Source organism: Bombina bombina, chromosome 5 (assembly GCF_027579735.1).
Source record: "Bombina bombina isolate aBomBom1 chromosome 5, aBomBom1.pri, whole genome shotgun sequence".
Classification (NCBI taxonomy): Eukaryota; Metazoa; Chordata; class Amphibia; order Anura; family Bombinatoridae; genus Bombina; species Bombina bombina.
The window spans coordinates 899,053,632-899,068,957 of NC_069503.1; the positions used below are offsets into that span (position 1 = coordinate 899,053,632).

Sequence of the window (15,326 nt, forward strand, 5' to 3'; positions counted from 1 at the left end):
GCAGAATTTCACATGAATCAACTTGCGTTGTTTCTTCAAAAACATGGTTGGAGGCTCAATTTACCAAAGAGTTTCTTGATTCCTCAGACAATGGTCACCTTTTTAGGTTTCCAGATAGATTCAGTGTCCATTACTCTGTCTTTAACAGACAAGAGACAAATTAAATTAGTTTCTGCTTGTCGAAACCTTCAGTCTCGATCATTCCCTTCAGTGGCTATGTGCATGGAAGTTTTAGGTCTCATGACTGCAGCATCGGATGCGATCCCCTTTGCTCGTTTTCTTATGAGACCTCTAGCTTTTCATGCAGAATCAATGGTGCAGGGATTATACACGGATATCACAATTGATATACTTAAATCCCAACATTTAACTCTCTCTGTCCTTGTGGTTGGACCATTATGGGATTTTTCAAGGGGCCTCTTTTGTTCGTCCTTTCTGGACTGTGAATTCAACAGATGCAAGTCTCACAGGTTGTGGAGCTGTCTGGGGGTCTGACAGCACAAGGAGTTTGGAATCTTTAAGAGGCGAGGTTACCAATCAATATTTTAGAACTCCCTGCTATTTTCAGGGCTTTTCAGGCTTGGCCTCTATTAAAGAGAGAATTGTTAATTCGTTTTCAGACAGACAATATCACAACTGTGGCATATGTCAATCATCATGGTGGGACTCTCAGTCCTTTAGTGATGACAGAAGTATCTTGGATACTTTCTTGTGCAGAACCCAACTCCTGTCTAATATCTGCAATACATATCCCTGGTGTAGACAATTGCGAAGCAGATTATCTCAGTCGTCGGTCTTTATGTCCAGGGGAGTGGTCTCTCCATCCAGATGTATTTTGTCAGATTGTACAGATGTGGGGTCTTCCCGAAATAGATCTGATTGCTTCCCATCTAAACAAGAAGCTTCCCAGGTACCTTTCCAGGTCCAGGGATCCTCAGGCGGTGATGGTGGATGCGTTAGCAGTTCCTTGGTTTTACCAATCTGCTTACATTTTTCTGCCTCTAGTTCTTCTTCCAAGGGTGATCTCCAAGATCATAATGGAACATTTGTATGTGTTTCTGATAGCACCAGCATGGCCTCACAGGTTTTGGTATGCAGATCTTGTCCGGATGTCCAGTTGCCAACCTTGGCCACTTCCTTTAAGGCCAGACCTTCTGTCTCAAGGGCCGTTTTTCCATCAGGATCTCAAATCGCTAAGTTTGAAAGTATGGAGATTGAACACTTAGTGATTAATACTATGCTACAGGCTCGTAAGTCTGTTTCAAAGAAGATTTATTATCGGGTTTGGAAAACCTATATGTCATGGTGTTTTTCTCATAAATTCTCTTGGCATTCTTTTAGAATTCCTAGAATTTTAGTTTCTTCAGGATGGTTTGGATAAAGGTTTGTCTGCAAGTACTTTGAAGGGACAAATCTCTGCTCTTTCTATTTTATTTTATAGAAAGATTGCTAAACCTCCTGACATTCACTGTTTTGTTCAGGCTTTGGTTCATATCAAGCCTGTTATTAAATCAATCTCTCCTCCTTGGAGTCTTAATTTGGTTTTGAAGGCTTTGCAGGCTCCTGCTTTTGATCCTATGCATTCTTTGGATATTAAACTACTTTCTTGGAAAGTGGTGTTCCTTTTGGCTATCTCTTCAGCTAGAAGAGTTTCTGAATTGTCTGCTCTCTCGTGAGTCTCCCTTTCTGATTTTCCATCAGCATAAGGCTGTTTTGCGGACTTCGTTTAAATTTCTTCCTAAAGTTGTGAATTCTAACATTAGTAGGGAAATTGTCTTAATCCTAAGAATACTCTTGGAAGGTCTTTACATTCTTTGGATGTTGTAAGAGCTTTGAAATATTATGTCAAAGCTACTAAAGATTTCAGGAATACTTCTAGTCTATTTGTTGTGGTTTTTTGGTCCTAGGAAAGGTCAGAAGAAAGCCTCTGCCATTTCTTTGGCATCTTGGTTAAAGCTTTTTGATTCACAAGGCTTATTTGGAGGCGGGACAGTCTCCGCCTTAGAGAATTACAGCTCATTCTTTTAGATCAGTCGCCACTTCTTGGGCTTTTAAGAATGAAGCTTCGGTTGATCAGATTTGCAAAGCAGCAACTTGGTCTTTGCATACATTTACTAAATTTTACCATTTTGATATATTTTCTTCTTCTGAAGCAGTCTTTGGTAGAAATGTTCTTCAGGCAGCTGTCTCAGTTTGATTCTTCTGCTTATAATTTGGTTTTTTTCTTGAAATTTATGTGAAATATATATGACTTATTATTTTTTTTCTGGATTCAATTTTTTTTTTTTTTTCAGCGGAAATAGCTGTTTTTATTTTATCCCTCCCTCTCTAGTGACTCTTCTGTGGACTTCCACATCTTGGTTATTTCTATCCCATACGTCACTAGCTCATGGACTCTTGCCAATTACATGAAAGAAAACCTCATTTATGTAAGAATGTACCTGATAAATTCATTTCTTTCATATTAACAAGAGTCTATGAGGCCCACCCTTTTTTGTTGGTTATGATTTTTGTATAAAAGCACAATTATATTTCCAGTTCCTCTTTTTGTATGCTTTTTTTCACTCCTTTTTATATCACCCCACTACTTGGCTATTCGTTAAATTGAATTGTGGGTGTGGTGAGGGATGTATTTATAGGCATTTTGAGGTTTGGGAAACTTTGCCCCTCCTGGTAGGATTGTATATCTCATGTCACTAGCTCATGGACTCTTGCCAATATGAAAAATTAATTTATCAGGTAAGTTCTTACATAAATTATGTTTTTACAGTTAGATAGTACTAGTTCATGTTTGTCATATAGAAAACATTGTGCTCACTCCTATGGAGTTATTTCGGAGTATGATTCGCTAAACTGCATGTCTGTCATGTCTGAGATAAGGGGGCAGTCTACAGAGGCTTAGATGCAAGGTAATCACATATATAAAACATAGATTAATATAACTGTGCTTGTTATTCAAAACTGGGGAATGGGTAATAAAGGGATTATCTATATTTTTAATCAATAAAAATTCTGGTGTAGACTGTTTAAGCAAATTTGGTAATAGAAGTAAACTGGAAAAAATTTTAATATTGTAAACACAAGTCTGTGAACTAAAAAAATGGTGTATATGGATAATCCAGAATTAGCTTTTTGGTCTCTAGACAGTGTGGGTCAAGCACACATTTTACAGCAAAGGGAATGTGTTTTACAACAAATTCCAGCAAAATAAATAATTGTACTATAATGTTTATATTGAATAGACCCTAAACTCAAAATACTATGCACCTCCCTCCAATTATGGTTTCACTGCAGGTATATGAAGGTTATTTGCTGCACACGTGCAAACAGGTCAGCACTAGTAAACAGTGAAAGCTAGATTTAAAAATTGTGGCACCCATAACTATAGAAAGGCGAGGAAAAACTTCAATACTATACATATAAAATGTATTTAGTGTTTAATATCCCTTTAAGTAAAAATATTAATTTACAGAGCAATGGCCCTTTTAAAAGTCCATAATAATGAGCAAAAATGTATGTTCGAATTCATTACTAGTGATGCCCCAACTCTGGTGTACCCCCGCAAAGGGGTTAAACATGTAGATAAAGTACTGTTCAGGAGCTGCAGAGCATTTCTGGTCCTGAGCAGAAACTACAGGTCATCGAATCAGCAGCAGTATTCACACAGCTGAGTCGTGCCACAACTGCAGGTGGATTAAGTCGGCAGCAGTTGCAGCTTGGTACCAGTAGTACTTTATATGAGAGCACTGCAGAGTGATTTTATAAAGTTCTATATTTAAAAACAGCTTACCTACTAGGTTTGCAAATTCCAAAGACTAAGTAGCCTAGAATTTTATTTGTGATTCCTCTTCTTCTTCTTTTTTTTTTTCTTATTATTCTTTATAAAGCGCCAACAGATTCCGCAGCGCTGCCCATGGGTACAAAGATAACAGTACAATGGAGAAACAATACGATAAAAAGACAACATTTTACAGACAAAATACAGGGGGAATTTAGGGCCCTATTCCTGTTAGAACTTACAATCTAGATGGATAGGAAACAGGAGGTGGGGACTGCAAAGGTGTAGAATTATTCTACATATATTTGTATACAAATACCAAATAAATGTCTAGCTTGTGCCTTTATTATTATTATTATTATTATTATTATTATTATTACGGACATCTAAATATGTCAACTTGAAATAAAACTTCCTAGCATTCATATATTGAAATATTAAATGTAAAACCTGGTTCATTTCACTGAATATTAGTAAACGGAGTAAAAGATTTGTGCTTTGCGCAAGTACAATCCTTACCCAAAAATATGATAATTGTACTGGCTTTACATACAATTCAAGTTAATTCCTCAAAGCATTTTCAATTTTAGTTTAGTAGAAATACTTTAACATATAATACATTTATCAATTCTTTGCCCCCTTTTCTTGTCATTTGAATTTGTAATATTCTGAAACTTGGGATTCTCCCAAGTGGTTGAATTGCATATTCCTGACTTCAGAAGCCTAAACAAACTACATTCTAGACAGTGATTGCTTGATTAGTGTTGTAGTTATTTATATATTTCCTTTAATTTGTCACCTCAAAGAAGATTGGATAAAAAATACTATGACTTTTCAAAGAGTATTTCCATGGACTGAAGATAGCACCAATTTGCTGCCCCTTTAAACTTATTTGTGCTATATGATTATTTTTTAATTATTATTTTATCCAGTGCTCTAGAGAAGCCTTTTGATTGGCATTAAGTGCTGTTGTACATGTATGGTCAAACTGCAAGTGGAGCTTCCTTCTGTTAAATGTATTAAAATTGTGGATATAGCGTGCAGGCAAAAAGATTGGTGCAAGGAGAAAAGCTTCTCCAGAATGGGGGGAACAAATAGTATTACGATGGATGGATAGATATTGTTTAGTTTTAGACAAGAGTTTAGAAGCACCTGTTAACTTTGAGTCCTTTGAGGACCCAGTGTTTCACTATTCTTCCCCTTTAAAATGACCACCTTTTATATATTTTTTTTATTTATTTTTTTAGATTTAACTCTTGGAACAGGTCATTGTTTCCCTTAAACAGCATTTTTTTTGTGCTGCTAATCATAAACTGCTTACCTGCTTTGCTTTGTCAGTACAGCCCTCTGGCTGTAGATCTGCGCACACAATGTTTCAAGTATTTAAATTGGCTATTTTATTTGTTGGCAAAATCTATATATTTTTTTGCAGTCCAGGGACATAGCTATTGAAAAGCTTTTTTAGTGTGTTACCTTCTTCACTGTGACCATTTTGGGACAGGTTTAAATGTGCTGCTACTCTGATTAAAGGGTATGAAACACAATTTTTTCTTTCATGATTCATACAGAGCATGCAACAGTAATTTTACTCATATTATCAATTTTTCTTCATTTTGTTGGAATTTTTATTTGAAAAAGCAGGAATTTAAGTTTAGGAGCTAGCCCATTTTTGGTTCATCAACCTGGGTAGCGCTTGCTGATTGGTGGCAACATTTAGCCATCAAAAAACAAAATAGTTCAGCACTAGTATCAGATATGCATGATTAAGAACCTGTGTGGTTTGAAACGTTGCATTTTTATCATGCTTTTGTACTAATCTAATAAAATACATTATTGTATGGTGCGGCTGCTCTTTGGACTTTGAACATTTAGCCACCACTCAGCAAGCGCTACCCAGGTGCTGAACCAAAAATGGGCCGGCTCCGTGCTTACATTCCTGCTTTTTCAAATAAAGATAAGACAACAAAGAAAATTTGATAATAGGAGTAAATTGGTAAATTGCTTAAAATCGCATGCTCTATCTGAATCATGAGACAATTTTTGTTTCTTTTCCCTTTAAATAACCACTGTGTAGAATGTAGCCTCATCAGCATTCTGAATTCTGCAGTATCCACTGCACCCTCCCCGGGGAAGTGGGGGGAAAAAAATAAAATTTTCTCATAGACTTCAGGATACATTAGGGAAATAAATATATTTCAGTGTATACTATGACTGATTAAACCTTTATGATTAATTACATTTTGAGTTAAATGTCCTTTTTATATAACTTTTTTTTGTTTGCTCTTAATGTAGTATACATCCTAGTTCAGATAGCAGAAACGGTGGACATTTTTCTAATTTGTTGTGAAAATAAGAAATTACTGGTGACCTTTATTGAATTGACCACATAATCTGAAACTGCAAAAATGTGTGTCTAATAACATAATTTACAAGTACAAGTTTTTATCTATATAATAGATAAGAAAAAATCATTTTAATAGCTGTTTTCATACCTAAATTTCTATTTTCACTAGAACAAATAACATTATAGTGACTGATATTTTGTTGATGATCTAAAAGCAACAAATTTTTCTGAGTGATAACATTGCTGTACCCTCATCCTACAGAACGGGTTACATGTATTGGTCAGTAAGAAAATGTTAAAGGGACATTGTACACTAGATTTTTATTTGCATAATTGTTTTGTAGATGATCCAATTAGCCCATCTGGAAGTATTTTTGTAACAATTTATAGCTTTGCTTATTTTTTTAGAACATTGTGCTGATTTTCAGATTCCTAACCAAGCCCCACAGTGTCAGATGTATACACGCGTTTACAGACTCCTGCAGGCTCCTCTTTATGTTATATGTCTTTTCATATGCATGGAGGGGGGGGGGTGTCTGCTCTTTTTGTTTACCCAGCCCCTTACCGTGGGTGTCCCAGACTACGTCATCAACAGGGCTAAACTCGGAACTTCTAAGGGCTTGATTTATCGATCATTTGGGAAATTCTCCTTTCTGTTCTCCGCAGCTCTCTTTTGGAGAGGCGCATCTGTGCCCCCGTATTTATCATAAAAAGTTGTTTTTTCTTTGCGCTTCTCCATAGGAGAGCTGAGGAGAATTGATGCATTTCTCTAGTCGGATTAGTATTTGCGCCTTATTTATCACTGAATAAGTAACTATTCTCCATGTAAGTCATATATAAGCCAATAGAAATATTCATACAGCCTTCCTAATAGCTTTAACACCCCTCTTTAACAAACTGTCATTTAAGAAAATAGATTTATATTTTCATTGTCTTTGTGCTTCAATTTTAGAGCTTGTTTTATATCTTATTTTTATGCCCCAATAAATATATTTTTTGTTCTTTGTTATATATTATTTGAGCAGTCCATTATTTATTTATTTATTTATTTATTTTTTATCACCCTAATATACAGTCTCTCACAAAAGTGAGTACACCCCTCACATTTTTGTAAATATTTTTATATCCTTTCATGTGACAACACTGAAGAAATGACACTTTGCTACAATGTAAAGTAGTGAGTGTACAGCCTGTATAACAGTGTACTTTTGCTGTCCCCTCAAAATAACTTGGCACACAGCCATTAATGTCTAAACCGTTGGCAACAAAAGTGAGTACACCCCTAATAAAATATTTACAAAAATGTGGGAGGTGTACTCACTTTTGTGAGATGCTGTAAATTATTATTGCGCTCCAATAAACATTATTATTGCACTTTGCTATAGATCATTTTTACACCTTGTACAGCTCTTTTGTTTTGTAACATTGCTTCTACAACTGATAGAAAATAGATTTGAAATGCTGTTCTCCACTGCTATGGAGAACTTTGATGCCGGAACTTGCAAGAGAACTTTCAGTCCTCTATATGAGAATATCAATGATAAATTTGTAACTAGGAGAATTAATGAGGAGAACTATATGAAATAAGACTAAAAGTATCTAATTTAACCCATTTTTGGAGAACATGTATTCCAAGGAGAATGGGAGCAGAGTAGGAGAATTTTACAGTTGCATTTTTTAATAATAAATAGGGGCATTAATTATCATGAGAACTTTTAGGAGAAAATATAGGAGACTATAAATGATAAATCGAGCCCTAAGTAAGTTTTAAAATTATTTATTCTGGATTTTTAGATCAGTATCTGCATATTCTTTAATTGTAGTTTTTGCAACAAAAAAAAATGCAGTTTTGGTCATTCATTGCCCATGCTCATTTAAATATTTTTGTTTTTTTTTATTCTTTTTGCATATGACTTTTTTTTTTTTTTTTTAAATCTTGTTATATTCCAAATACATTATTATAGTTGTGGTTTTCTATGGCATTTCAGTCTGTATTAGTGATCCACCATATTAATGATGCCAGCAGGGCAATGGGTATTTCTAAAGGGACAGAAAACCCACATTTGTTCTTACATGATTTAATAGTAGGCTCAGCACCTGGGTGCTATTTGCACATATAAACTGTGCAGTCACCGATAAGCAAATAGCACCCAGGTGCTGAGCCTACCTAGCTATGCTTTTCAACAAAGGATACCTAAATAATAAAGCAAATTAGATATTAGAAGTAAATTGGAACGTTATTTAAAATTGTATTCTCTATCTAAATCATGAAAGAAAAAAGGGGTTTCCTGTCCTTTAATCTACTATAAAACAACCATGTTAAATATTGTATTGCAAATGTTTATCTGAATTTTTCTCTTATTCAATATATAGATCAATCTGGTGGGTAAAATGACTGGGAAAACTGTTTTTCCCATGGTGTATATATTAAATGCAATATTGCTTATTATATTAAAGGGTATCAAAGCAAAGCTATTGAGCTTTTCAGTGTGTTAGTCTGTCAGAATATTATTGTTATTGGCAGTCCCACAGGTACTATTAATGTTCATGTTTCAGTCACAATAGTTGTAAAGGTTAAGGCAAGACATTTATCCTTTGTAGGAAATTACCTATAGAAAACATGATTAAAGAGACCAAGTATCTACATGTAAATCTGCAATTAATGGGCTATACAATTGCAAAAAGAAAATGCTGAAATGCACTATAGCGTTTTGTGATTACACTGTTGCCTGCACATAACTATGTGTTTACCCCAACAGTCTGCTCCAGAACAGAAATGGGGAGCTAGCTGTACATGTCTCGTGAGCCAATGACAAGAGATGTGTAGCCACCAATCAGCAGCTAGCACCTAGTAGTGCATTGCTGCCCCTGAGAATAGCTAGGTATGCTTTTCAACAATGGGATACCAAGAGAATGAAGTATATTTAATAATAGAGGTAAATGGAAAAGCCTTTTAAAATTGCATGCTCTTTCTGGACCATGAAAGTTTAATTGTGACTTTAAAGGGACACTTAAATATATTGGATTGAACACAATTTTTTTAAAAAAAAAAAAATTCAATTTTCGGGAGCGTGCACGTGACTAGCTATCTGGCAGCAGCGTTTTCAACATTATATAACAATGTTTTACATAGACTGCTAAACACACGTGCACGCACGACTGCCTACCTTTACTCTTACCAAAGGATATCAAGATAACAAAGCAAATTTGGTAATAGAAGTAAAAAGTTCACTGTCCCTTTTATCCATTTAAATGACCAGTAAACACAGTAGAATTCCACAATCAACAAATTCATGATAAAAAGGCAATACAATAGCACTTAGTCTGTAGTTCAAATGAGTAGTAGTTTTTTTTTTTTTTTTTGACAAATTTGAAAGGTTATGTCTATTTCCACTCCCTGTATCATGTGACAGCCAACCACAAATGCATATACGTATATGCTGCAAATTCTTGCACAGGCTTAGTAGGAGCTGGTGACTCAAAAAGTGTACATATAAAAAGACTGCACATTTTGTTAATGGAAGTAAAATTGGGAAGTTGTTTAGAATTGCATGCTCTATCTGTATTATGAAAGTTTAATTTTAATTTGAGTGTCCCCTTAAGCAGTTTTTGGTATTTACTTTTTTGCAGATTATGTACTTTTGCTAACACTTTTTTTAATTGTATTTTAGTGCAAAATGTCTAGAAATAAAAGGATGCGAGACAATGATGTAAACCCATGTTTAGAGGTTAGTTGAAATAACAACTCCATAATATAAACAAATGTGTTATAAATTAATAATTTGGAAAATATCTCTCTAGAGTACTACTAACCAATATATTGCACTGCAGCAGTGAGATAAATAAAAACAAGGATCTTTATTCGCCACTCTCTTTTTGTTTCCGTTCTGGAACTGCTCTACTAACAACCTCCACTTCAGTAGATGTTTCCACTGTTTGTAGATCACTTCCACTGAAGCTACTCCTAATCTTCAGCCCTTCATCATATAGTCCCGTATAGGTCTACACACACCTTGGGTTATTAAGGTATAAACATATCAAAAGGAATGTGATGGGAGCTAAAGGGTCTATGTCCAGTTAATGCAATGCATACAAACAAATGAGATTTTATGCATGGCAGACAAACGGTTCTATCCTCGTTTGTTTGAGTTTACTTTAAATAAGTTACAACTGAAACATTGCACTTTTGCAAGTAGGTTAGAAGTTTATATCCCTTTAAAGAGATATAGGCAGAATTTTTCCTATTTGCACATGAAAAAGCAGCAAGTCAGTATAAGTTTTGAATAAAAAAACATTTTTATTAAAGCGGTTTTCTTTATCCAACTATGTAAATGGACATACTGTATGTCCATGTATTACTGATACCAGGGTATATCTCTTAAATGCATTCTCTTTCTTTCAGCGTTATCTTTTTTTATTTATATCATAATACAGAGCTGATATAGATTTGCATTTTATAATTTAAAATGTTTTTTTTTTGTCTTTCTTTCAATTTACATAAAGGAAACGGATGCTTCATCAAAGTGCATGGATGACAACAACTACCAAAAGGATTTGTGTTCAAACTACTTTATTAAATACAAAAACTGCAGAAAGTTTTGGGTAAGTGCAGCTGGGACTTTACTTAGTCTTGTTTTTAGCCAATGCCAAGACACAGACTTTTCTTTAACTTTCAATTTACTTATAATTTTGTAGCACCTTAAAGGGGACATAAAAGTACAAAAATAAAATGCTGTAATGTATTAGAGCAGGGGTCGCCAACCTTTCGGACCTCAGGGACCACTAAACTCACAATTTTGAATCTTGTGGACCACTAACATGATTTCTCTTGTTAAGTGTAGTCAGTCCACGGGTCATCCATTACTTATGGAATATATCTCTTCCTAACAGGAAGCTGCAAGAGGATCACCCAAGCAGAGCTGCTATATAGCTCCTCCCCTCACATGTCATATACAGTCATTCTCTTGCAGCCTAACTAAAGATAGGTCGCTGTGAGAGGTCTGTGGTGTTTTTTAACTTAGTTTATTTCTTCAATCAAAAGTTTGTTATTTTAAATGGCACCGGAGTGTGCTGTTTGTTCTCAGGCAGCATTAGAAGAAGAATCTGCCTGCGTTTTCTATGATCTTAGCAGACGTAACTAAGATCCACTGGCTGTTCTCATCTGAGGAGTGAGGTAACTTCAGAAAAGGGGAATAGCATGCAGGGCCCCCCTGCAAACGAGGTATGTCCAGTAAATTATTTTTCTGAGGAATGGAATTGACTGAGAAAATACTGCTGATACCAATGTAACGTAAGTTCAGCCTTAAATGCAGTGATAGCGACTGGTATTGGGCTGATGAGTGTGTGTACACTGAATGTATTTTTCTAAGGAATGGAATTGACTCTGAAAATACTGTTAATACTGAAATAATGTATGAGCCTTAACTGCAGTAAAAGCGACTGGTAGCAGGCTTATTAATAACACTTAATAACTTTTCAAATGTATGTTTAAAACGTTTACTGGCATGTTAATCGTTTTTTGTGAGGTACTTGGTGATAAAACTTATTGGGGCATGATTTTTACCACATGGCCATCTTTGTTTTCTGCATAGAAACAGTTATCTGAGCTTCCCCACTGTTGTAATATGAGTGGGAGGGGCCTATTTTAGCGCTTTTTTTGCGCAGTAAAAATTCAGTCACAATCTGTCTACTTCATCCTCCAAGATCCAGATCGTCTCTAGAGAGCTCAGGGGTCTTCAAAATTCATTTTGAGGGAGGTAGTCTGTCACAGCAGACCTGTGACAGTGTGTTTTGACTGTGATAAAAACGTTAGTTATTAAATTGTTATCCGTTTTTGGGTATTAAGGGGTTAATCATCCATTTGCTGGTGGGTGCAATCCTTTGCTAACTTAATACATTTACTGTGAAAAATTGGTTGCTATAACTATTTTGGTTCATTGTTATTTCAACTGTGACAGCTTTTTGTGCTTCTTAAAGGCACAGTAGCGTTTTTTATATTGCTTGTAAATTTATTTAGAAAAGTATTTCCAAGCTTGCTAGTCTCATTGCTAGTCTGTTTAAACATGTCTGACACAGATGAATCTCTTTGTTCACTATGTTTAAAGGCCAATGTGGAGCCCAATAGAAATTTGTGTACTAATTGCATTGATGTTAGTTTAAATAAAAGTCAATCTTTACATGTAAAGAAATTATCACCAGACAACGAGGGGGAAGTTATGCCGACTAACTCTCCTCACGTGTCAGTACCTTCGCCTCCCGCTCAGGAGGTGCGTGATTTTGTGGCGCCAAGTACATCAGGGACGCCCTTACAAATCACTTTGCAAGACATGGCTACTGTTATGACAGAAGTATTATCTAAATTGCCAGAATTAAGAGGCAAACGCGATAGCTCTGGGTTAAGGACAGAGCGCGCGGATGAGGTGAGAGCCATGTCGGATACTGCGTCACAGTTTGCAGAACATGAAGACGGAGAGCTTCATTCTGTGGGTGACGGATCTGATCCAGGGAGACTGGATTCAGAGATTTCTAATTTTAAATTTAAGCTTGAGAACCTCCGCATATTGCTAGGGGAGGTATTAGCGGCTCTGAATGATTGTAACACGGTTGCAATTCCAGAAAAATTATGTAGGTTGGATAGATACTATGCGGTGCCGGTGTGTACTGACGTGTTTCCTATACCTAAAAGGCTTACAGAGATTATTAGCAAGGAGTGGGATAGACCTGGTGTGCCTTTTTCCCCTCCTCCCATATTTAGGAAAATGTTTCCTATAGACGCCACCACACGAGACTTATGGCAGACGGTCCCTAAGGTGGAGGGAGCAGTTTCTACTTTAGCTAAGCGTACCACTATCCCGGTGGAGGATAGTTGTGCCTTTTCAGATCCAATGGATAAGAAATTAGAGGGTTACCTTAAGAAAATGTTTGTTCAACAAGGTTTTATCTTACAGCCCCTTGCATGCATTGCGCCTGTCACTGCTGCAGCGGCATTCTGGTTTGAGTCTCTGGAAGAGGCGATTCGCACAGCTCCATTGGATGAAATTATGAACAAGCTTAAAGCACTTAAGCTAGCTAACGCATTTGTTTCTGATGCCGTCGTACATTTAACCAAACTTACGGCTAAGAACTCCGGATTCGCCATCCAAGCGCGCAGAGCGCTATGGCTTAAATCCTGGTCAGCTGACGTGACTTCTAAATCTAAATTGCTTAATATTCCTTTCAAAGGGCAGACCTTATTCGGGCCCGGCTTGAAAGAAATTATAGCTGACATTACGGGAGGTAAGGGCCATGCTCTACCTCAGGACAGGGCCAAATCAAAGGCCAAACAGTCTAATTTTCGTGCCTTTCGTAACTTCAAGGCAGGAGCAGCATCAACTTCCTCCGCTCCAAAACAGGAAGGAGCTGTTGCTCGTTACAGGCAGGGCTGGAAAGTTAACCAGTCCTGGAACAAGGGCAAGCAGGCCAAGAAACCTGCTGCTGCCCCTAAGACAGCATGAAGAGAGGGCCCCCTATCCGGAAACGGATCTAGTGGGGGGCAGACTTTCTCTCTTCGCCCAGGCTTGTGCAAGAGATGTCCAGGATCCCTGGGCGTTGGAGATCATATCTCAGGGATATCTCCTGGACTTCAAAACTTCTCCTCCACGAGGGAGATTTCATCTTTCAAGGTTATCAGCAAACCAAATAAAGAAAGAGGCGTTTCTACGCTGTGTACAAGACCTCTTACTAATGGGGGTGATCCACCCAGTTCCGCGGACGGAACACGGGCAAGGATTCTATTCAAATCTATTTGTGGTTCCCAAGAAAGAGGGAACCTTCAGACCAATCTTGGACTTAAAAATCCTAAACAAATTCCTAAGAGTTCCATCATTCAAAATGGAAACTATTCGAACCATCCTTCCCATGATCCAAGAGGGTCAGTACATGACCACAGTGGACTTAAAGGATGCCTACCTTCACATACCGATTCACAAGGATCATTATCGGTACCTAAGATTTGCTTTCCTAGACAGGCATTACCAGTTTGTAGCTCTTCCCTTCGGATTAGCTACGGCTCCAAAAATCTTTACAAAAGTTCTGGGCTCACTTCTGGCGATACTAAGACCGCGAGGCATAGCGGTGACTCCGTACCTAGACGACATTCTGATACAAGCGTCAAGTTTTCAAACTGCCAAGTCTCATACAGAGATAGTTCTGGCATTTCTGAGGTCGCATGGGTGGAAGGTGAATGTGGAAAAGAGTTCTCTATTACCACTTACAAGGGTTCCCTTTCTAGGGACTCTTATAGATTCTGTAGAGATGAAAATTTACCTGACAGAGGCCAGGTTATCAAAACTTCTAAATGCTTGCCATGTCCTTCATTCCATTCCACACCCGTCAGTAGCTCAGTGCATGGAAGTAATCGGCTTAATGGTAGCGGCAATGGACATAGTACCATTTGCGCGCCTGCATCTCAGACCGCTGCAATTGTGCATGCTAAGTCAGTGGAACGAGGATTACTCAGATTTGTCCCCCCTACTAAATCTGGATCAAGAGACCAGAGATTCTCTTCTATGGTGGCTTTCTCGGCCACATCTGTCCAAGGGGATGACCTTTCGCAGGCCAGATTGGACGATTGTAACAACAGACGCCAGCCTTCTAGGCTGGGGCGCAGTCTGGAACTCCCTGAAGGCTCAGGGATTATGGACTCAGGAGGAGAAACTCCTCCCAATAAATATTCTGGAATTAAGAGCAATATTCAATGCTCTCCTAGCTTGGCCTCAGTTAGCAACTCTGAGGTTCATCAGATTTCCGTCGGACAACATCACGACTGTGGCTTACATCAACCATCAAGGGGGAACCAGAAGTTCCCTAGCGATGTTGGAAGTCTCAAAGATAATTCGCTGGGCAGAGTCTCACTCTTGTCACCTGTCAGCGATTTACATCCCAGGCGTGGAGAACTGGGAGGCGGATTTTCTAAGTCGCCAGACTTTTCATCCGGGGGAGTGGGAACTTCATCCGGAGGTCTTTGCTCAACTGATTCATCGTTGGGGCAAACCAGATCTGGATCTCATGGCGTCTCGCCAGAACGCCAAGCTTCCTTGTTACGGATCCAGGTCCAGGGACCCGGGAGCGGTGCTGATAGATGCTCTGACAGCCCCTTGGGTCTTCAACATGGCTTATGTGTTTCCACCATTTCCGATGCTTCCTCGTTTGATTGCCAAGATCAAA

General features: G+C 37.6%; 1 protein-coding gene across 2 annotated transcripts in view; it reads left to right on the forward strand.

Annotated features, from left to right (window-relative positions):
* Positions 1 to 15,326, forward strand: part of CHCHD7 (coiled-coil-helix-coiled-coil-helix domain containing 7) — a 71,687-nt gene that overhangs the window by 5,964 nt on the left and 50,397 nt on the right. For both annotated transcript variants that reach the window (XM_053715055.1, XM_053715054.1), the window contains 2 exons: positions 9,794 to 9,850; positions 10,626 to 10,724. In XM_053715055.1, coding sequence (XP_053571030.1) covers positions 9,800 to 9,850; positions 10,626 to 10,724 — 150 coding nt within the window. In that variant the 5' untranslated portion in view covers positions 9,794 to 9,799. The remainder of the gene's footprint in view (positions 1 to 9,793; positions 9,851 to 10,625; positions 10,725 to 15,326) is intronic.